This window comes from Nomascus leucogenys, chromosome 14 (genome assembly GCF_006542625.1).
Source record: "Nomascus leucogenys isolate Asia chromosome 14, Asia_NLE_v1, whole genome shotgun sequence".
Classification (NCBI taxonomy): Eukaryota; Metazoa; Chordata; class Mammalia; order Primates; family Hylobatidae; genus Nomascus; species Nomascus leucogenys.
In genome coordinates, this window is record NC_044394.1 from 61,947,206 (window position 1) to 61,971,676 (window position 24,471).

At 34.2% G+C, this 24,471-nt stretch overlaps 1 protein-coding gene across 2 annotated transcripts in view; it reads right to left on the reverse strand.

The window, feature by feature from the left end:
- Positions 1-19,626, reverse strand: part of LRRTM4 (leucine rich repeat transmembrane neuronal 4) — a 767,357-nt gene extending 747,731 nt beyond the window's left edge. The window contains exons 1-2 of one of the 2 annotated variants that reach the window (XM_030828070.1): positions 19,302-19,626; positions 15,534-17,080 (exon numbers count right to left, since the gene is read on the reverse strand). In XM_030828070.1, the coding sequence (XP_030683930.1) occupies positions 15,534-17,080; positions 19,302-19,308 (1,554 nt within the window). In that variant the 5' untranslated portion in view covers positions 19,309-19,626. Of the gene's footprint in view, positions 1-15,533; positions 17,081-18,872 lie in introns of both variants that reach the window. The other variant, XM_030828071.1, reaches the window with a different exon arrangement.
- Positions 19,627-24,471: the final 4,845 nt, after the last annotated feature.

A 24,471-nucleotide genomic window follows, 5' to 3' on the forward strand; every position in this document is an offset into this window, starting at 1 on the left:
ATTGCTTTAAATAAATAATGGAGGATGTAACTTGATCCACTTTTGTTTTGGAAGCTGCACCTTGCCTGTAGTAGAGAAAGAAATTCAATGGAACAAGAGTTGAATTAAGGAGACTAAATAGGACAAAAACTGTCACTAGTAAACATGGAGAGACATGAATGAATTTGAGATTTATTTAGGAGGTAAAATCAATAAGACTCCAAGATAGATTGCTTATGGAGTATGAGGGTGAGGATGGGTTTAAAGAGAATTCTTGAGATTGTGACTTGCCAAGAGGGATAGCTTCATTCACAAAACAAGAAATACCAGGAAGAAAAACATGTGGAGAAAAGATCTTGGCTTACTTTTGGAAATGAGTTTAAGATGTCTCAGATATCTGAATTCAGGTGTCAAATAAGAAGCTGGCATATATTTATACATGAGGGGAACTCAGAGAAGAGGTCAAGCAACAGAGAAATATCATGTTTATTTTTAGTGAATAAATGGTAGTGTATTCTGTGTGTGTAAATGAGATCAGAAAGAGAGAGTGAGAGAGACAGAGAGAGAGAACATGATGGAATAAGAGAAGACCACAAGGATGTAGCCATAAGAAAAACATAAAACTCAGGTAGAGGAATCTGAGCTTACAAAGATATGGAAAAGGTGAATGATTAAATGAAAAATGAATGAACCCATGTATAGAAGAAAAGGGAGGAAAACATTTAAAGAAAGAAAAAAGGCCAACTGTTAAATATTATTGAGATATCAAAGTAAAGCAAATAATTTTTTTTGAATTATAAAATTTGGTGATAATGAAGTCAGTGGCAAGCTTAGCAAGAGCTGTTTGAATGGCATAGTGGGCTCTAATGACACATGATAGTAGGTTGAAGAACTTAGCGATTGATGGAGAAAAGTAGACTGGGGTAGAATCTTTTGTAAAGATTTTCTATGAAAGGGAAGTATAATATAGAGCAGTAATAGAGGAGAATTTAAAGTTATAAGAAAATTATCTCTGTTTCTCTTCTTTTCTTGAGTGGTAATACTCAAGTATGTTTAAAAGCCTATAAAAATGATATAGATTCAGGTCAGCAAACTAACACGTGAGCTAAATCCAGCCTGCCACCATTTTTTGTAAATAGGTTTTACTGGGACACAGATGTACTCATCCTTTACATATTTTCTATAGCTTTTTTTACTATAGTGACAAAGTAGTTGTCACAGAGACCATATGGCCCATAAAGTCTAAAATATTGACTGTCTTATTATTTGCAGAAATAGTTTGCTGCCCTCTGATCCAGATAAAAGAAATAATTTGACTACATAAAAAAAGTGAAAGGTAACTGATAAGGTAAAATTACTTAATGTCAGAGAGTATTGGCGGAGGAATCATTCAGACATTGGCAGTATTATACCCTGGGAAGTAGAACATTGATGTAATTTCCTTTAATTTGAAGGTAATTCTCCACTAGTTCTTTGAAAAAAATCAATAAATCTGTAGATCTTTAGCCATTATAAACAAGAATCAATTAACAAAACAGAACTTTGAGGCATTTACAATCTTAAGGAAAAATTACATCTAATGATCCAACAATTTTATTCTGTTTATAAGAATACAGACTCAAGGAGCTGACATCCCTTATTTATAGTTTGTAGTGCAGTGGTCTATAATAATTGAATGAACAAATATATGACTAGAAAAGATGTTTAAGGATAATTATTACATAAACAATTTGTTATACATGCTAAATTTTCAAAGAAATGTGGATTTTGTAGAAAACTATAGTTTAACATTCTGCTTCAGACATAAAAATCTGAATAAAATTTATAATTTTTTCACAGCATTACATCCAAAAGGGGTTCCACAAAGGCAAATTTTCATGAATATCTTATACATTTCAAGGGAAAATAATTTCTATATTATTTTAATGATTTTGGAGCTAGAAAAATTATTAACTATAACTCAACTAATAAAGAACATAATATTGAGATCTCTTTTTATTTAAGAGATAATTATAAATTACAAATCAAAGTAAGCTCAATATGAGCTGATCTGGAAAACAATATAATGAAAGAACAACCATAATTTATTCCAGAAATACAAATGACATTTAATATTATGAAACAATATATACAAAATTCATAAAATCAAAAACCAAAGTATAGGAAAAAAGATATTCCTCACCAAAAAAAAAAAAAAAAAGCTAAAAATTCGTTTGGTAAATTTAGTGTCTGTCCTAATAATTGTTAATTTTTATAAAGGAGACTATATGATAATTGTGATAAATAAGATTTTGCTAAAAAAAACAGTGTTTTCCTAGTTTAAAAATAGCACTGAGTCCAGTGTTACCACATGCTAGTATAGGTACACAACATATTTTTGTTGATTAAATCAATGAAGTGGACCAAAATACAGTAGTCAAATTAAAGTTAGAAACAAATAAAGTTGCTGCAAATCACCATAGTCATTTAATGGTATTCTAGAAGATTTCCTCTTAATATGTAGAAGTATAATAAATAAGAAATGTAACTATTAAAAAAGAGAAGATAAACATTGTGTTTTACAAAATTATTTTTGAACTAAAAAGTTTTTTAAAATTATTCTACTAAAATGAATGGGTATAATCAAAATATTGATGCCTATAAATATGGACACACATATACATGCATTATCATATCTGTATTCGAATTTTAAAATGAATCAAATGAACACATCTTTAGAGGGGACATAGAAAGGAATGATATAAATCGAGCTCTATGACAATATTTTTTATAATATTTCCTTTTGAAAAATGTAGAGATTTCAATTATTTCCAAATTGATTCATAGATTCACATAATTCTAGTCAAAGTACCAAATATGTGTGTTCAGGGAAGAGAGAGCGATGCAAAAATCTCATTTCAAATAGAAATAGCAAAGAAAAACCATGACAATTCTTTTTTAGTAGATGTGGAATTTAGTGGTTGGAGCAAGAATACTTATTTATAAAACTTAAAATATATTGTAAACTGTAATAGTGTTTGAAAATATGGTTCTTACATTGTAATAAAGACTGAATCCTTGAGTGGAATATAGAAAGCACAAAAATGACCTGGATATATTAGAATTTTACATTAGTATTAAGTAAAATATCCAGAGAGAATTATAATATTTTAGCGGGAAAAAAACGAGTTAGTTCTCTATTTTACATGGATATGCTAAAGTATGTTTTAGATAGATTAAGAATTAAATGTAAAAATAAACCTATAGAGGAAATTATTAAGACATAGTAAATATTTAGTATACACAGGATGAGAAAGGCATTTTTAAAGTAAAAGCAATGTAAGAAAACATAATGAATAATGTTATTATTGTCGACTTCAAAGACTGTTTATATTCCACATTTCAAAATAAGAAATCCAGTAACACAAAATGAGAAAAAAAGGTTCTACTACACTAATGTCAAACATGTAAATAGTAAATGCTAAAAAATAACCTGTCAAATTGCTAAAAAAAGAGATAATAAATAATGTTAGGGGTATACGTGGAAAAACGGGAACTCTTACACAATGCATGTGGTAAGATAAAAAACATAAAAAGTTATATGTTTTTGAGAGAGCAATTTTGGCAATGTGTTAAGTAGAATACAATTTTTATTCCTTCTGGCCACTTATTTTGTTTTGTAGGTATCTATCAACATGATGAGGTAATTTAAGACATTTTTGTGACGGTGAAATGAACCATCGCAAATGTCCAACAGAAAAGGGAGGCATAAGTAAAAGATGACACATCTTAGGAATATACTTTCAAAAATTATGTTTTCAAAAGCATCCCTATTCATAATAAAATGTGAACTTCAAAGTAATACTATGCAATCATATGCATACAGTTTCTAATATGAAATTAATTTTCTCTAATAGCCACAGTCACATACCTGTGCATATGATAGAATTTATGTGCCAGAATTTTTAAAGTATTACCTCTGCATAGTGGGGCTTGTTGATAATTATTTTGATTATTTTTATAAATAACTTTATGTTTTCAATATTTTCTAAAAAAGCATTCATTTACAACTAGAAAATAATGGAAATTAAAATGTATCATGTTAATCTACAAAATTATACTTGTTCATATCTCAGAATAACCTGTATCTTTCTAATTGTTTAGTATAAGTAGAGTAATCAAACATTGTAGGATAAAATCATATATTTGCCTATATAATTAATTATGAAATTTGTTTCAATAAATTTTTAGTAAAAAACTCAGTGAGAAAGAGAATGAATGCTATCTTCTTTCTAGCCCAAGGATTCCTTGTCAATCTTCATGTTTTGTTGGAGAATCATATAGACATTCCAAAGGAAGATGTTATACCAAAGGTGAAGGGGCAACACATTGGAATGCTGATTTTAAATCATCTCTTATCCTCCAGTCATTTTGGAAAAGCCACACTGTGAGTTGTCAGATAACCAAAGAGATTATGATTCGTAAAAGTTAAAAATTTATATTTAAATTTTAAATTCCCTTACCTCTCAAGTTTCAAGATTGACATCTAAGTAACATTTCTTTTTTTTTTTTTTTTTTTTTTGAGACGGAGTCTCGCTCTGTCGCCCAGACTGGAGTGCAGTGGCGCAATCTCGGCTCACTGCAAGCTCCGCCTCCCGGATTCACGCCATTCTCCTGCCTCAGCCTCTCCGAGTAGCTGGGACTACAGGCGTCCCCCACCACGCCTGGCTAATTTTTTTGTATTTTTAGTAGAGACGGGATTTCACCGTGGTCTCGATCTCCTGACCTCGTGATCCGCCCGCCTCGGCCTCCCAAAGTGCTGGGATTACAAGCGTGAGCCACCACGCCCGGCCTAAGATTGACATCTAAGTAACATTTCTCAAAAATTAAAAAAAGGAAAAAAGAAAAGAAATTCTAATTAGAATACCACACGCCACGTCCCAAAGGTGAGAGGAAAAAGTAGTTGAGAATATTTGTTCTCTGTGGTTCAGAAGTTACAGAGCAAACAGCTACTATCAAATTGGAATCCCTAAGAGCAATGAACAAAATGGAATTCCAGAGTGACATAGACCTGGTGTCAGAACTTAAATCACCGAAGACAAGGTAAGCATGGTTACCATGATGACAGCAAAGTAAAAACAGTGATCAGAATACCCTGACTCAAAAAAGATCTATGATGCTGACTAGTGGATCATGGTGTCCCTAGAAGAGAAGTACGTAGAAATCCATTAAAATCATACTTGATCTGCACAAGAGGAAGAGTTCTAGCTCAAGTGAACAGAAGTCTAATTTGAATCACCAAAATAGTCATGATCCCATAATCAATTCCCAGACTTGAGCCAGTTTACAGACCCAGAATCCACTGACTGAAAAGGCAGACAGGTCCCCTTGAGGAAGGACCCTGCTATACTATGAAAAATGTATACTGTTAAACGTTCCCCCAGCCTTCTCCAGCGAGATCTATAACTATTTTCTAAGGTGACTGTATTGCGGAATGTGAAGTAATCAGACTTTTGGGGATTACTCGACACAAACTCTGAAGTGACACGAATTCTTGGAGATCTAAAACATCCCTGTGATCCTCCAGTCATACAAAGGGCTCGTGGAGGACAAGTGATTAATGGAATTTTAGTTCAGATCTATCTCACAGTGAGAACCCAAGCCGTGTTATTTCCCTAGTTCCATAGTACGTAATCAGAATAGATATACTCAACCACTGGCAGAATCCCCTCATTGGAATAATTATGCTTTACCAATCACAAAGAAAATCATTTGTTTTCTCAAGCAAATGTAACATTATTATTTTGTCCTATTTGTCTTTATGGGGTTTGTTTTTTGTCAGTGGTGCCCTCTCTTATTTCATAGCACACAATCATATCATGAGAAATAGTCCATTGAAAAACTTAGAAAGAAATGTGTTTCAGTTTAAAATATATTACACTATGGGGACAATAATAAGAATGATGCAATACATATTTCTACAAATATAAGAGCTTATACTTAACCAATATAAATACCTATACACAAATTATTAAATCATATATAACACACATATATATGTACTAGAGCAATATCAATTCTTCTTTAAATCACTTACTAATAACTTCTGAATTCAAAAGGAATATTTAATGTATTGTTGAAAACTCCCACTTGTGATGTGTGATGCATAAACACCTGGGGAATGAAAAAACTGTTTCTAAGGCCAGGCCACAGCGGCTCATGCCTGTAATCCCAGCACTTTGGGAGGCCAGGGCGGGCAGATCGCCGGAGGTCAGGAGTTCAAGACCAGCCTGGCCAACATGGTGAAATCCTGTCTCTACTATAAATACAAAAATTAGCCAGGCATGGTAGCACATGCCTCTAATCCCAGCTACTCCGGAGGCTGAGGCAGGAGAATCACTTGAACCTGGGAGGTGGAGGTTGCAGTGAGCTGAGATGGCACAATTGCACTCCAGCCTGGGCAACAGAGTGAGACTCTGTTTCAAAAAAAAAAAAAGCCAAAAACAAACGGTTTCTGCTTATTAAAATGAACTGAAGTATGATATCTGATAAGATCGGGAATTTGTAAATTGTTTCTCTAACTCCTTTCTTCTTTAGACATAGTAACAACAAAATAATTATAAATGCTGCTTTATTTGCAAGGTGAATAAAATGTTCGGTCAAGGGAGTATTTTACAAATCCTGGGGTATTATTAAATATTGCCAGCTCTGGTACCCAAACTAAATTACAGCTCAGACAAGGGACAGAAAGGTCATGTTTATTATTCACTTTAGTAAAAATGTAACCACAACACTTGTTTCTACATCAGGGAGTATTATAACCATCATTATAACTAATAATAACAATGAAAATAATACAGCTACATTGTATTTTGCATTTTTCAGTAAACAGTAGGGCTTATGGTTAAAAATCATTCATATTTACACTGAAGCTTTTTATGGAGGAGTTCAGAGTGGTTTTTGAATAGTACCTCATTAATCATTTCAACAAGTTACTTGGAAAGTTATTATCCTAGTTCAATAGATGAAAAAATTATATCACAGAAAGGTCAGATATATATTTACTTGTCCAATATTAGAGAAGCAAAGTGAGTCCACTTCAAATCTAAGACCTCTTTTTCACCCCTTGATCTAACCACTGGACCAAGGCAATATTTGTCCATGTTGTGGTTTGACCATCAACCTAAAGTACTTCAAGGCTGACCTCTCTGCTATTACTTTTACAGGTCTATAAACAGAGAAGAAAATATCATTTTTTCATCTATGGTGACCACACTAAAAAAGACTCAAATCTAATTAATGTGTATTTCCATTGTTTCTTTAAGTCTTATTAGAAACGATTGACAAGAGTGGTATCAATTTACAACTGTAAATATCAAAGCACTTAATAGTGAAATGAATGCATCATGATGAAATTTATGATGAAACAAACAATATTTTTAAGGTGTCATTTGAAAATAAATTGATTTAATATGAGTCAGTTAAAGGAAACAAGAAACCAACTTTTAATAATTTAACACCTCAAATATTTAGATCTTTAAGAGCAAGTGAAAGAACTTATGTTTCAGTTAATATGGCTTGAGGAAGGAGGGAAGAATTGAAATGCAAATATAGAGTTTATACCCAAAGACTGTTTCTGTTTGTCTCAATAAAATCATCACAATTTCAAGGCTTTGACTAATGACATTTTATGTTAAGAGAAGGCAACTAAACACCAATTGTTATACTTTAAAAGTGAAAATATACAGTGAATACTAATTAAGCAGCATTGTCCTTCCAAAATAAAAGAACATTTGCAGGCATTTTTTTCTATATTATTTGCTACTCCAAAATTAGTGTCTATGTAATTTTGCTTTAAGTTAAAAAATTTAGCCCAAATAGAATCAAATCATAACTCTATATATTCCTATTTTGAATTGTATATTGGTTATTTAGATCTTAAAAATACAGTGAATTCTCTTAAACAACTCATCCATGTTTATCTTAGTTTGTCTGCTTTGTTAAAAATTTATTCACTTTTTAGTTTTTAAATCAATGATATTTGAAGATCTGAACCATTAAAATGTAGGTAAAAGTAAAAATTATAAGTGTCATAAGTTTTGACGTTATAGTTACTCTATGTCTGACCATTTTATTTTAAAACCTGCAGTCAAAATGTTTACTATACCTTATTTACTTCGTTAGATGAATTTGTGTTTAAAAAAAATAAAATGGAAAAAATGATTCTTCTTGCTAGATTTAATGATTATATTTTTCCACTTTTCTCTGAGGTCCTAATTCAGTAAACGAAGAGATGAAAAACTAGGTAAAGAAGACAACGTACCTTACAAGTTATGGTGTACGGACATCCCAAAATTTGGAAAACAATCATACCGAATTGAGGCAATGAGAGAGGAAATAAAAAAATTACTTTTCTGTCATTAAATTCTTTTTTATGTATCTTCCACAAATATTTACTTTTGAGACAATTCATATAAACTGGATAAGTTAGTACAGAACTGTGTCGATTAAAAAGCAATTATCCATCTGTATTCAAAAGCAATACCGTCTGTATTTAATATACATGTTAGTGTTTTAGAAATATTTATAGAAGATACATGAGTGTTTAATTGTATATAGCTGTTTAAATGAAATATTTCAGTTACTTTGATATTTGTATTTCATATCATTTATATAACATTAAAATATTAGTATATTTTATTTCCATGTACAAACAATAATGCTAAATGCCATAACCTTATTGAGTTATATATTTGCTTAAGCAAATTTGCTTATTTATTTTAAGCACATTTGCTAACTTATTTTAAGCAAGTTTGCTAACTTATTTTAAGCAAACTTGCTTATTTATTTTAAGCAAATACATAATAAGGTTATGGTATTTATTATTATTGTTTGTACATGGAAAGAAAATATACTAATATGTTAATATTTGTGTTCAGGGTTTTCCTTTTAATTATGCTTCTTCATATTTCTTTCTGAATTTCTTACATTTTCACCATTTTTAAATATTTTATTAATATGTATCAGCTTTGCTGTCATTTCATTCCCCAAACTTATGTTTACAATATTATAACGTATAGATTTGACTTAAGGTCAAACTTTATGACCTTAAATCAAATGACTTTGCTGTCATTTCATTCCTCAAACCTATGTTTACAAACCTTATGTAAGTAAACTTAAGGTCTTAGCTTTCATATATTTTTATTTGAATGTTTAAGAGACAGCGTCTCAGTTTTGCCCAGGTTGGAGCACAGGTTATTCATGGGATCAAACATAGCTCAGGACAACCTCGAACTTTCGGCCTTCAGCGATCTTCCTACATTAGCCTCACAAGTAGCTGGGACTACAGGTGTACCATATTACCTGGCCGCCCTTGTAAAGGACTAATTTTCCGTGGATATGTTTGTTTAGATTTTAATTTCTCTTGGCAGTGAAAGCATTATTTTTAAACTGTTTAGCAGGAGTTTAAATACATAGTCCTTGCACATATCTAACAGCTTCTAGCAGATGTTTATTTAAAAAGCCAATTGTTTTGATGCCTTAGGAAATACTGTGCTTTTTTTCTCAACCTTTCCTACCTTACAGTTACAATTTTAATGGCTTATGGAGTGCATGAGAAAAATAGCCCTGTAATTTCTTTTTCCTTTCATGAATATTGAGATTTTATTAAACTGACTCAATGAATAATGGTTCTTCAGGTACTATAAAAAGCAATTTTTAATTTTTAAAACATATTCAACATCACTTCATGGTTTTCACTGATCAAAAGACATACTGGTTTTTCAAAACTCTCAGTGGCTAGTGATATACAGGTTGCTTCTGCTTCACTTTGATTTAGGGAATCATGAAACTCTAGAGACATGAAAATTCAGATGAGTCACCAAGTCCCCAGTGAAAATATTACTGAGTGACTCCTAAAGCATAAAACTATCTCTAAATGCAATTCCTGAGAAGAACTAGGGATGATTACATTTTATAAACACAGAAAAGTCTCAAGAAGGAAATTCTGGTATCCTGTGGATATTATTGGGGTGTGTCAAAAGCTACACAATCCTAAGACCATAGACTTCTCAGCTGGGAGTCTTCGAGAGCAATCATTTATGAAAACCTTGTCCGTGAGATGCTAATACCAGCTAATTCTAGAAAAAAAAAAAATGGGTCATTTAATGTCAGTTTAAAATCTTTCCTAAATTAACTATGTCGGTCTTTTTCTGGCAGCTGTCACTCTTCACCACTACCATTTGTGAATTCTAATGAAAACTCTATTCACAAATAGATTTTAATTGGACCTAATTCAGACAATCGATTTTTTAAAAAGCAGACATAGTTTTAAGTGCTTTCAAAATATCTAGTTACTTAGCAGAATTTCAAAGACATATATGTGTGTGGGAGTGTGCACTCATGTGCTCACACGTTTGTATGTGTGGGTTACATATTTTCTCCTCAAGCATAAAGAAATTGTATGGCTGCTCACCAGGGCACCCCAGTTTTTAGTAACCGAAGCTCTTTCTTTTCTCACTGACGAATGTAAGTAGCTCAGTCTTTTTCTCCGTAGCTCATCCTGCTTTTTTAGTTCTGACAATGACCATAGATATTTTACAAACTTTATGCTAATCTGAGAATTGCTTTGTGTTGGGAAACACTGTGCTAGCTGAGTCACTCGTTTGAGTGATGCATCACAGAGAAAAGAAGTGACAATTCTAAAGCAACACAAAAAATGGCAATATGTAGTATAAGTACGGACTTGACTGTTAAATTTTGTTTTTTAAGAAAGAATTTTAGACTACATAGATGTAAGATACTTTTAATTTATATTTTGTTTATTTATTTATTTTGAGATGGAGTCTTGTTCTGTTGCTCAAGCAGGACTGCAGTAGTGTGATCTTGCACTGCAACCTCTGCCTTCCGGGTTCAAGCGATTCTCTTGCCTCAACCTCCCTAGTAACTGAGATTATAGCCTTGCGCCACCATGACCTGCTAATTTTTGTATTTTCAGTAGAGACAGGTTTTCACCATGTTGGCCAGATTGGTCTCAAACTCTTGACCTCAAGTAATCCGCCCACCTTGGCCTCCCAAATTACTGGGATTACAGGCATGAGCCACCACACCTGACGATACTTATAATTTTTCAGATATGATAATACATTTACCTAAAGGACCATATTCCTAACTAAAAAATCTTGGTGATTTTAACCCAAATATTTGTTACTAATAATTTAAATTGTCATAAAAAAATTTAATTAATTTTGATGGACATTAATTCTGATGGACATTAATTCTGATGGAAATGTCTATATTTTGTCTTTATATACACACACACACACAAACACATACACATATATATATATACAGACATACATACATGGATAAACTCACACACAAACACACACACTTCCTATTTAAATATACAAATACAGTTTCAGTCATAACATTGTACCATGACACAGATGTAGTCAGCCACCTAAATAAAGTTTGTTTCTATAGCTTTATGTTGATAAACTGTTAATTAAACTCAAGGTAACTGGGTCTGCTTTCCTTAGAATCCTCTTTATATACACATTACGCTTAGTAGTCCTTGGAAATTCACTTAGCACACTGAAGAATATCAATATCTAAAGTGTGAAAAGAAGTTAGTGGTCTGTTTTATACTAATTGTTTGAACCTGACCTAACATAGTCCATAAAGAAAAGTTGTTAGAAATGGTTTATACCACCCACTGCATAACAGTGAAAGAAATTCTATAACCTGAACTGAAAACCAGTATATTTTTAAAATTTTGCAAAATTTTGAAGAAAGTAATGAAAATATTAAATATTTAGAAAATATACACCTATATTGTCACCTTTACTGCCATTTTCCTAATAGCAGCACTGTTAGCACTATGAAATCATTAAACTTTATATTTCAATTACTTAACTATTGAAACACTTTGGCTGGAGAGTCTCTTTAGAGACTACATTCATTCATTTTAACTTTTCACCAATTTAATTTTTTTAAATGTACGAACCAAACTACAAATGTTCTTTCTTGTCCTGTGTTCACATTGGCTAATATATAAAGGCCGTTGCTACTTTCAGTTGATAAAACAAATCCTAGAAGAACTAGATATTCAAAACTTTGTTCTTTACAATTTCAAAGGAAAAATTTGATATACAGGATGAAGCAACTTTATATCCCTGGTCATATTTTTTAATGAGATAACATTATGCCAAGCTTCACAAGCTATGTTTGAAAGTAAATATTTGCATTTTCTCTCTATATAGTAACACCTTACTCTTTTAGGAAAAGCTGTATCCTTTTGGTTTTAGATTCTCTTTTCTGAGTCCATACTGAGGACAAAGTGAATGATTCAGTTCAACCAAGCACACTGATCCACTCAAAGGATGATGATTGAGATATATGTATCCCTTATACTTGTGCTATAATTCATATTAATTACTCATAACTATCTACTCTATTTCTCTTTTATAGATATGAACAATTTTTACTGCCCAAATTATTAAAATATTATCCCTCATTTTATCAGTATGGTATGTGCACACGGACTTTTCAGAATTAAAACTTGTAAAACATAGAGAAAATTATTTAATTTGAAAATTGCATGTCATATTTGTATGGAGGCTCACAAACACCAATCTAGTAATCTCAATTAAAAAAAATCCTTTTAAAAGAAACAAGCAAAATGGATATTGTAACCATATTTAGGTCATGGTAACTGAAAGTTAGGTGGAAAGTAGAATTTTTAATTTAATGCAATTTTTATTTCTTCAAGGCACTATCTTAGAAAATTAGCATTTGGTGCTAAGTTTTCCATTTAAATATTTATGGCTTTATTGGGTAGAGTTTGGTGTTTTTAATATTTTTTTTAAAAAACCTACCTCACAAAAATGTCTTATAAATATATTAATGGTTCTCTGCTAAACTAATGATATATGAGACTTATGAAAACAATGCCAGGCTAAAATTCAGCATACTTCTACTATTCCAAAAACATTGTAAACTTGGGCAAATCACTGCCCTCTCTTGGCTCTATTTTGTAGAGAAATTTTGTTCAAAGGAATATTTCTCAACAAGAGAAACTTTACTCCGAGTGACAAAGAAGTAAGAAGTAATTAGGGTTTTCCCTATAACAATTTCTAAGAGTTTGCTTTTCCTCACTGTTTATATCTACCTATAACTGTAATACAGCAAACATTCTGTCAAAAAATGGGGTGACCCCTGCAACATTTGTTTTTGTATGCTTTTGTTTTAAAACAAGTTGAAATTCATTTAAATATAGTTTTATATCACCCCCCTCCTCATCCTAAATGGACGTATGATCTTAAATGTATAGCCTACTAATGTCCATGTTTTAGGGCACAGAAAGTTTGAGCTACATTAGTAAGGATTTCATTTTGACTCAACAGAATTATTACAATATTTAATTACATTCTTCATTATTTAATGCTTTAACAACACATTCATTTCCAACAATACTAGTGCAATTTCATGTCATTAAATGTCAATCTATATAACACATACAATATCAAAATGTGTTTTTAAACACACGTTTTAATCAAATGAACCATCTTTTAAACTTGTTTCTATCATGGTAATGCCTAGGGTTTTTGATGGAATAATCTGTGAAATTTAAGATCTCTGGAAAAGTTTTAGAACCCCAGTTCTCAATTCCTGGTTCTTTAAGAATGTTTCTTTCTTCATGGTGATTCTTAAAAATAAAAGTCAGCATTCTACTCCAAAAGTCAAGAGAAAATGAAGTAATGCATCTAGATTTTTCTTTTCTTTTTATGTTACCAGCCTTTAAGAGGATCACAAAATATAAGGAGAACCCAGAATAAAATAGGATGAACTTGTGTTACTAATATTCAAGTATATTGTATAATTGTGGGCCTGCAATAAAAACATCAAGCCTTGTTAGACTTTTATAGAAAATCTTTTATTCTCTTTAATTTTTAAGGGCAATTGCTTATACAGTTTCCTTTTAGGAATTTATTATCTGGGATTACTTCTCTTATTTTCAATGATACACAAAAAAGGAGAAAATGAACTCTTTGAAGAACGGTTCAATAGTCCAAATCGTACTGAGTTAGAGATTATTTCAAATTCAGTGCTTTGTCTGAAAACATTTCCATTAGCATTTGTAGTTAGGACTATGGGAAAATTGGAGTATATACTATCAAAGAGCAAATTGTATTTTCCAACTGTTAACTAGCATTAGAAAGGGCAACATCTTTGAATACTCATTAAAACTGTCTTTTGAAAGAGTAATCACCTAAAATCAGATACTAAAACATTATATTGGCAGAATTTAACCTCTCTTCACTAGTTTCTTCCAGCAACAAGGCCTGGGTAGTCAGTCTTTGCACATAATGATAAACTTTACCAAGAAAAGAACAATTTACATCCAGTATTACTTATTGACAAGTTTGAAATTTGTAACTATTTGTCTGCTCACTAACATGATCCTGTAAGTGATCTTTAAAATTAAATAATCAGAAACCGGGTCCAAATTTATTCTTATAAAAACAAAAATAATATAACATGGAAGGTACACCTTTATTTGAGGCTGTTACAGAAAGCGAGGATACCGAGAACTCAAACCTCTCTCCTTTTATTTATAAATATTTGTATCACTTACTTTTGAATAAGTTTAACAAGAATACATATCATTTCTTTTGGGGATGACAGCAATACTGACAAACAGTCCCTGTTACGACTGCCATCTTGTTATTGCTAAATCATCCACAAAATTGTGACCTGATTTTAGTTACCAAGGACAAAGCCCAAAGCATGGAATTGAAGTTTCATTCTGATTAAACACAAATAGCCAGTGCATAAAAACCTTTGAAATTGGATCTATATCCCAGTAATTATAAAACAACAAAAAAAAGAAAAAAAAAGGAAGGAAGAAAAAGGAAGGAAAGGAAGGAGTGAAAGAAAGTAGGAAAGAAGGAAAAAAAAAAAAGAAAGAAGCCTGAGGAGCCTGATACAATTACACAGTAGACCTCTGACATTCTCTGTGCTGGTATAACAACTAAATGGCAAGTAACACGAGTGTGAGATCCCTGTTGCATGCTTTCATTAAAACTAAAAATTTACAACAAAATCAACCCTTGGGAAAATTGCTCTTTGGTTTAAATCTTCATTACCTTCTGAATTTTGGTAAACTCACTTTATTTTTAAATTAAGCTGGCCCCTCTTCTTTACTCCATTACAAAAGTCAAACACCAAGAACCAGACAGAAATTTCAGAATGAAAAGAGTTTTGTTTGTATGTGTGTTTTTAAGTCCAACCCCTGTATACAAATTGTTAAAAAGCAGATGTTTTAACATAGTGCTTTATTCCAACTTATCCTTGAATGAACTTCCTTCAAGTTTCAACCATTTAAAAAAAAAAAAAAAAGCAGTCAATTTCCTGGTGGTTGTAATTTAATTAAGTAACCTTTCACACTGAGCAAAACCCAAAAGCAAAAGGGTCATTAATCTTTCTAGTGATTAGAGACACCTCTAGGGCTTCAAACATTTACCTCTCCTTCCCCGCAGTAGAAATGCTTTTAGGAGGATCATGGTTCATACCTCACATTCCCTGGAGCCAGAGATGGTATATGTGCAGGGCCCAGATCCATTAACCGATATATCCATGGTCTCAGAGTTTGAAGGCTTGTAGTCCACATAATACTCCTGTAAAGGGGAATTCATTTGTCTTTCAGACTCTCTGGCCTTTTTCCGCCGCCTCTTCATAAGAGAGTGTTGCTGGAGTTGTTTCATGCTGGCTGGGTAGCGTTTCCAAGACACATAGATCACCAAGAGGATCATGGCCACTGAGAGAAAGAGAGCCACACTCCCGGCAATAATCTTGTGAAATGAAACATGCTCATACTCTTGCTCTGTGCCAGGAATCTGAAACCCTGGGGAAGGGCTTGGTGTTTCAAAGGTGGATTGGGTGACGTCAGGTTTGAAGATGGTAGGTCTAAGGATAATCAGAGGTTTCTGGGGAGTTTGGGGCACCAGGTGTGATCTTTCTGTGTTGACCACCTGGACTTCAGAACAGATATTATATGTTTCCACTGCGTCACTAACCTTTTCACCCTGGATGTGCTTAGGTCCCGCACATATCATGGTGCTTTCCTTATTTCCTTTGAAATTCTTAAGCCAATAAAATAAAGGACAAATGCTCCGACTGCATTCCCACATATTTCCAGACAAGGTGATGGATATTAATGATATCCACGCATTGACAGTTTCCTGTGAGATGTTGGTGAGCTTGTTGGAATCCAAATTCAATTTTTGTAAATTGGGGAGGCATTTAAATGTGCCCGGCTCAATTCCTTGGATGTCATTCCCTGATAAATCCAAGTTGTGTAAGGAACTCCAAGTCCATGTCAAGCCTTGGCTAATGGAGCGAATCCTGTTCCATTGTAAGTAAATTGAGCGGAGGTTGAAGAGACGTGGAAAATGAGCAAAGTTGATCTTGGAAAACTGGTTGTGCTCCAGGTGGAGCTCCTTTAACTTCAAGAGGCCAGCAAATGCATTTCGGGACAAGCTTCGAAGACGATTGTAACCCAAATCCAAAAAATCAAGATTCCGACAGTCTTGAAAAACTCTTATGGGCACAGTCTTTAGTGAGTTAGATCTCAAGTGCAAGATGATGAGTTTCCGAAGGCCTTTAAATTGTTCAGATTGCAATGTCTGAAGCTTATTGTAGGAGAGGTCCAGATTGCGGAGATTGGGAACTGGGTGAAATGTTTTATTGTGCAGATAAGTAATTTTGTTGGAGCTTAGAATTAATTCTTTCAGTCTACGGATCCCTTGAAATGCATCTTCATCCACTGAGCTAATGTAATTATGGTCAAGATAAAGCCATATAAGCTGGTTAAGGCCGGCAAACTGATTGGATTTGAGCTTCTGAATGCTGTTGAACCTTAATGATAAGCCTTGTGACCCTCCAGAAATGTTCTCAGGGATATCTGCGAAAGCATGAGACTCACAGTACACAATTTTGCCATCACATCTGCAGTTCTTTGGGCAAGCTCTCTGAGCCCCCGTGAGCATAACAAGCAGCAGTGTAGGAAGTAGCACCAGCACCACACTCATGCCTTTCAGCTGCGTAATTAAATGGAAACCTACGATATTAAAAAAAAGACAGATGCACATTGTGAAGCTATTAAAATAAATCACCGTCGGTTTACCAATAACAAGGGCATTTCCTCTAGTGTAGGAATGGGTCGGTTGATTTAAGGAAAATGCATTAACATTTCGAGCATTATTTTCTTCAGTGTTGCATGTTTGCTGCTTAGGTTTCACTTTTTCTTCCTTGATCTTCAAATCACCACAGTCCCACAGAACTAAGAAAAGCCTTTTTGAGTTTCAGGAGTTCCTACTTATTTCAACATTGAAAAGCACAGAGCCTTTCTCACCACTGAATGCTGACATTTTAGTAACAGTAATATTTGACTAGCCACTGTATTGAACAACAGTATCAAAAGGAATACGTGTACTATGTGCTCTTAGGCAAAAATGTGACTTAGTAAACCTGGTACCTGTACGTCTTTCCCAGTTGAACAAACAGGCTGTGATTTGGCAAAAGAGCTTCAGTAAGCTGTCAAGGTAACCCAAGTTTGCCCTGCCTGAAATTGTGTACTTATTGCATAATAGGATCGCAATATGTGAGATGTGAAAAAACAGCATTGAGACTAGTATAGGCAGCCAATAAAGCATTGGATGAAGACTAATAACGGTACGAGGTGCTCTCAAGTTGCTAATAAGCATAGATTATTGCATACTGTGGCTCCCTGCCCAACAATACAGGAGCTAAGACATCTAACTACTCATAACAGAGAACACTCCAAAGTTAAGACTATCAAAATTATTATTATTTGCCTAAAAAGCAAAATAATATTGTGTAGTATTACTTTGTCATTATTTTAAATAGCGTTGCTTTTGCAAATTCGAAGGATAAACAAGGAAAGAAGCAGCCAACTACTATTTTTCTCTACATCACCCTGATCTCTTCACATTTCTCACTGACTTTTTTCCTCCCCTACCTCCATTAACTTCAGAAAGCCTGCAAAGTTACAATCTATTGGCACTTACACTGCATTTCCAAGTCATTGCATGTTAAGGGACTTCTTTCCTCTGTCAACAGTAGATTTATTATTTCTTAATGGAGAGAAAAAAAAGAAACAACTACCATGTGTTGCAGTTTCTTTTTTTTTCCTTAAATTTTTGAATTTTTAACCAAGAGGCAATCAACCAAATCCCTAATCTAAAACCCATCCTTCTTCTCAGTTTTTCTTTTTTTTTAATTTAAAACTCGATCTTGCTCTCTGTCCTCTTGCCAGCTACAGACTCATTGAAATACATTCCAGCTCTCCCAGACAGGAGAAAGGGGGGGAAAAAAGCCAGTCACACTTGAAAAAATAAGACTGGCAAATGACTGCTAGAAATTCGGAAGCTGTGTTCAGGATCTAGCTTCAAAGATAAAACAAGCCCTTGTGCAACCTCTGATAAAGTAAGAACCCCACCCCTACATACACGCAGCAAAGTGTTAATAGTCATCCTGACAGCTACCAGAAACACAAGCCTCGTTAATATTATCAAGAAATAGAAGCAAACACAGTATTTATCTCATTCTCAATTCCCAAGCTGTGGATACGCAGACAGTAGAAACAGTCTTAAAGATATTTCTCTAGAGTCTGTTTAAGTTCGTGTTGTGCATTTATAGATTAAAAAAAAACACTGCAAAAAGGAAAATGATCTAAAAATATAATAGCAACTATAGTGAATCAACTGGCAAACTCAAAGGCTGCTGCTCTTTGCCTGTTTCCCCGTCTTTTATCTGCTAATGCCACGACTGAGGATAGGAAGCCAAGAGGATGAGCTTTGCTCAGAAGGAAACAACAAAAGTTCACTTACCCATCCTTTGTCATCCAAAAACGTTTCCCCCCTCTCTCAGCTTTCTTCTTATTTGGTCTCTTGTGCGGAAACCACCACCACCTTCATGACACAGTGCGGCTGTCATTCACACCATTCTGATTCCGCATGTGAGCTAGTAGCCCCATACAAACTTCCCCGAGAGGACAGGCAAAAAAAAAATACATATATATATACACATATATATATAAAAAAATCAGCACAGGGTGGGATGGTTGGGGGGAGCAGGGAAAAGGAAGCCGTTGGGGGGATAGGGAGGGGGGAGGGCCTCTAGGCTCTGAGGACCATTGTGTAATTCACCAGAGACCCATCAGCAGTAATTGGCAATCTGTGCAAAAGAGCTACAGCCCATCTCGGAGGTAACCAACTTCTCTGTAAAAAGAGAGGAAAAAAAGAAAATCTTCAGAATACCTGGCATTCCTTATTGTGCTGGCTTTTGCCATTCCCAGATAAAGCAATTCATCCTCTGGATTTTCAGTTCTTGAAGCAAGTAGGCCTCCTGTGCTGTATGAGACCCCAGTTTAAAAGCTATGCAGGCTAGGTTTATCCATTTAGCTGGTCAGGTTTAAAGTGTTTTGTAGCTGTGCTGAGAGGCAGCCCTTGTCTAATTCAGAAGGCTTTCCAGAGACTGATGATGCTCAGAGCTTGTTGGTGCTAATGCTTGAGTTTGTGATACACTGAGTGCCCTCCGCTGGAGAAAACAGATTGCACATTAAAGACGGGAACAAGTGAGCCTGTCAGTGGTGTGCAGCCTTCCCTTGCTCAGAAAGGGAAATTAAAGGCACAGAATCACTATTTTTTTCTCTCCAATAATTTAAAACGTTTATGCCAAGGAGTTCCTTTTAGTTACAGCAAACATTAAGTAAAATAATGCTTCTCTAAATGTTATGCAATTAGTAGTTTTTCAAAGTTGCCATGACCTGAAATTTGTTTTTTCTGCACATGTCACTGGAGATTTATCATCTTTTGCAAATGACACAAATCGTTGAAATTTAAGTTTTATTCACTGTTGCTGTTGGTTTGTTTTATTTATTTACATTGTTTTAAACTAACCACTTATGGAAGCAATCTTACTCAAGGGAAAAATGCAATTTTAATCAGTTTTAAACAGGTTACATTTAAAATGTTTAAGTCTGATTTTAAAATTCTCAACCTTTGACAATAAAATGCATTTTACAATTTTGTGCATTTTATTGAACAGTGTAGAACATTACTTTCTAAAAGTTTACATTTTTAGTCCTAAAGCAGTTATAATCTATAGTATATTACCAAATGTGAAGGTAACAAGAGATAAGAGTAGAATTCTAGCTTGACATTCTTAGTGCAGCCACTATCCTTAAATCATCTACATTTAGAATGCAAATCATTTCTTATGCAAATCACTTATTGTAATGTGCAATTCCAGAAAAACAAAAGCACTTGAGTTCTGCATTATCATGGTGTTACTCTAAAATGTGCAGAATATCCTCAGAATTAGAAGGGATGACATGATAAAACACCTGATATATGTAATTTAAAAGGACCTACACACTTACTTTAAGCTTGGACAGACGTTGAAAAACATACATATAGTGCATCACCTCCACTTTTTCCTCATTTTTACTAGTTTATTCCATAATCCTCTGGCAGATAACAACTTTTAGAATAATCCAGGAGAATGAATCAATGTAATGCAGGGAGAGACTGCTAGGTAAGATTGCTAACCTAATTTAGCAGACGTGAGAAATTTAAATGAATTTTACATAAGCATTTAGAATTGCCGTGGATCATTGCAAATAGATATTTTTAGAAAGAGCCTTAGTTTTAGATTGTTTGCCAAAATATTAATAATTAAGGGGGCTTATCATATAAATAACACATATAATTTGACTCAGATTTATAAGTAGGCAGTTGCAGGCAATTGTCTCATTACTAAGATTTCTTGAGGAACGGAAAGGAATAATATGTCCCCCAAATATATTCCTTTTCCACTAACTGATACTTGAATTTCTATTTTAGAAATGTGTGCCTTTGGCTTAAGGCTTAATACCTATTAAAATGCAAATGCACGCCAAAAGAGGCAGGATTATTGTGGTTGCTGAAAATAAATATATCAATATAAATGTACACATATGATTTGTTCATAGTGATGTAGTTTAATATAGAAACACAAAACCCACCCAAATATCAATGGTAGAAGATGAGTGAAGGGAAAATTAATATGTTAATAAAATAGAACACATGCTGCCATTAAAATTAAAATAAAGGGTGATATTTGCTGATAGGAAATTAGACCACCATGTATAAAGTAAGGAAGGTGGGGCAGAGAACTCAGATAGTTAAGGGCAGTGAAACGGAGTCTATTACTGTAAATAGAGCAAAATAAAATATTCAGAGCAGATTTTCCTGGAAGATGGATTATAGAAGTATTTGATTTCATCTTTTATTATAAAATTGTCTGTTTTCTAATTTTAAATATAATGAATATGTCGTGTGATATCCTTCTATCAATATGTGTGTGTGTGTGTGTGTGTGTGTGTGTGTGTGTAAATTTTTCTTTGTTTGAATTCAGGATATGAAAACAGCTTTGAGAGTATGTTGGGAAAACCCCAGGTTATCTCTACATCTATAGTGTAATAACTGGCACATCTATAGTGTAATAACTGGCTAAAATGCAAATTTTGTTCAAAGTACCAGGATCTAACAGGTGCTACCTTCCAAAGTATGTGCTAGATTGTATGCAGAATTTACAAAGAAAGTGGCCGAAAGTCTCTTGAACACATTGTAATGATATAAAGGGTAAAGAAAGTTGAAAAAAGTAGAGGATGTTGTGTGGAAGATTTGCTTGGAAGAAGCTGTTTTGGTATCATCTTTACACACACACATACACACACACCCTTCACCCAAGAAAAAGTGGTGGGTTTGCTGGCTCCTCAGCTTAACTATAGTGATAGGGACTTTCACAGGCACCTTGAAGAGCTTCTTATGTGTTGCCAACAGTGAGCCTAGAAGAATGGAAGGGTATCTGATTTCTGTTGGTATATCCAGAGGATAAACAATGGGCTTTCCAGAGTAAAGGAAAATTAGTGTTGTGTTGAAATTGAATTTTGTTTTCAAAGTTTGTCTGGATAAAAATAGGTACATGTGTTTTCCATGGAAGAGAGGGCTATGTGGGAGAGACAGTCAGTTTGGAGCTGTTTTAAATCCTGATGAGACCCCCCCTTCCCACAACAGAAAGAGTCTGTGTGATTGCATTGCCAAATCAGGCAAATAAACAGAAAACAAACAGAAACCAATCACGTGTGGACAGGCACGACATAAATCCAGATAAAAAGTATATTCTTTGTCTATTGTTGCTAATAGGGCTACTGAGGATCTATCAATGCATTCACACAAAAAAATATGTTTCAACATCTCTTAGGCTCAGAGATAACAAATGCTTTCTACAGTAATACCAGTCAACCAAGATGTTTCCTGGGCAGTTCGAAACAGCAGTCAGGAAGTGTGGGAGCGGGTCAGCAAGAATGAGAAGTTGACTATACTTTCTCTTTTTTCCTAGGTAGCAGATAGCCCATTTGCACCTGGTCCTACTGGGGGAATGGGAGAAAATGCTTCCAATTTATATAAAGTATTGATCAACATGATGGACTTAATATTTTGATTTACCAACTTGAGACTTCACATACTAAGAAGATAATAGGATTTCTTTGTTACCCCAAAGAGCATTTAGAGATCACACCTTGGGTAACTTGAAATTGACAATGTTGAAAGTATTTACAACATAGAAATTGTTTACCATTACCAGCGGTGAATCTGTATACAAATGGGTCTGCAGCAACCTCCATTCTTGCCTTCTCAGAAGAAAGAATTCAACCTAGGAGGCTGAAGGGAGAAGTAGAGACCCAGGCAAGTCTTAGAGCAGGAATCAAAGTTTACTAAAAAGCTTTAGAGCAGGAACAAAAGAAAGTATACTTGGAAGAGGGCCAAGTTGGCAACTTCAAAGACAAGTGCCGATTTGACGTTTTGACTTGAGATTTTTACACTGCACACTTCTGGGGTCTTGTGTTACTTCTCTCCTGATTCTTCCCATGAAGTGGTCTGTCTACATGTGCAGTGGCCTGCTAGAACTTGGGAGGGGAACATGTGCAGTGTGTTTACTGGAGTTTTACGCATGGTCCCTTTTGGCTTTCTTCCCTTACTAGTACAATGTTCCTAGAGGAACGTCATACACCAGTTAAACTCCGTCATTTTGTCTCAATGTGCATGCTTGAACCAACTCATCCAACTTCCTGAGATCTTATCGGGAAGCTGCTGATCACCAGTTTCATGTGTTTTCCATCTACTGGGAGACGGCCCTTCCCTGGCGCTGGCTGTGACCAATTATTCAATTATTTTAGAGAGACAATTAGCAACTGCTTGACCATCACCTGATGGTCATCTGATATTCCTGGGTTGGGGAGGGGGGCCCTCTCCTGCCCTGTGCATGTCTGACTAGCTACCTACTGTAACAAAATCAGCAAAGGTTAAAAATTAAGTGTGATTGCCAGGCACGGTGGCTCACTCCTGTAATCTCAGCACTTTGGAAGGCCGAGGAGGGTGGATCACCTGAGGTAAGGAGTTTGAGACCAGCCTGGCCAACATGGTGAAACTCCGTCTCTACTAAAATACAAAAATTAGCCAGGCATGGTGGTGGGTGCCTGTAATCCCAGCTACTCAGGAGGCTGAAGCAGGAGAATCACTTGGGCCTAGGAGGTGGAGGTTGGAGTGAGCCAACATCGCGCCATTGCATCCAGCCTGGGCAACAAGAGTGAAACTCTGTCTCAAAAAAAAAAAAAAAAAAGTGTGATTTATTGTTTTGTTGTGTATCTAGACTTAAGAAAGTGATAGAGAAAATATTAATGATATAGATTAAATTTTAAAATGTACTGTGCCTGAAGCTATTTATTAGGTTGGTGCAAAAGTAATGACATTTTTAAAAACCTCAATTACTTTTGCACCAAACTAATAATTGTAAATAGCGTAAAAATGAGAAAAATTCTTCCAGTTTTTGAAAACTATCTTCTGATTGAACAAAAAAGTAACTCATGTCATTGATAAACAAGTGAAATTTCAATATACGTCTGTCTTGTTTCACATTTGTCTTACTCATGAATTTAAAAAAAATCAGACAATACTCGTTGTAATTACAGTTGGAAAGCCAGTTGTTAAACATTTTTATCAGCACACCACTATACCTAGAGTTAATATATTTATTGCTCCAAAGGTGAACTTGTCTTAACAAATAAATGCTAGTGATGGACTGGATTTGAAGAATTCTTCTCTTTCTTACCCCAGATACAATTAAACGTTAAGAGAAAAAAAGACAACTAAATAAAACACTGCATGTGAGTAACATGAGGCTCCTTTCCAATTTTAACACTTCCTTGCTTACAATTTTTTGCTTATAAAACAATCCTACAATATCCAGACCATGGGAACACTGGAAATAAGAACATACCTGCATTTCTTATTGAAAGTTACAATACCATTTTGGTAGCACCATATGTGATTTTTCTGTTTTGTACTACAACAGTTTGCACCTAGCACCATAGTGACAAATTGT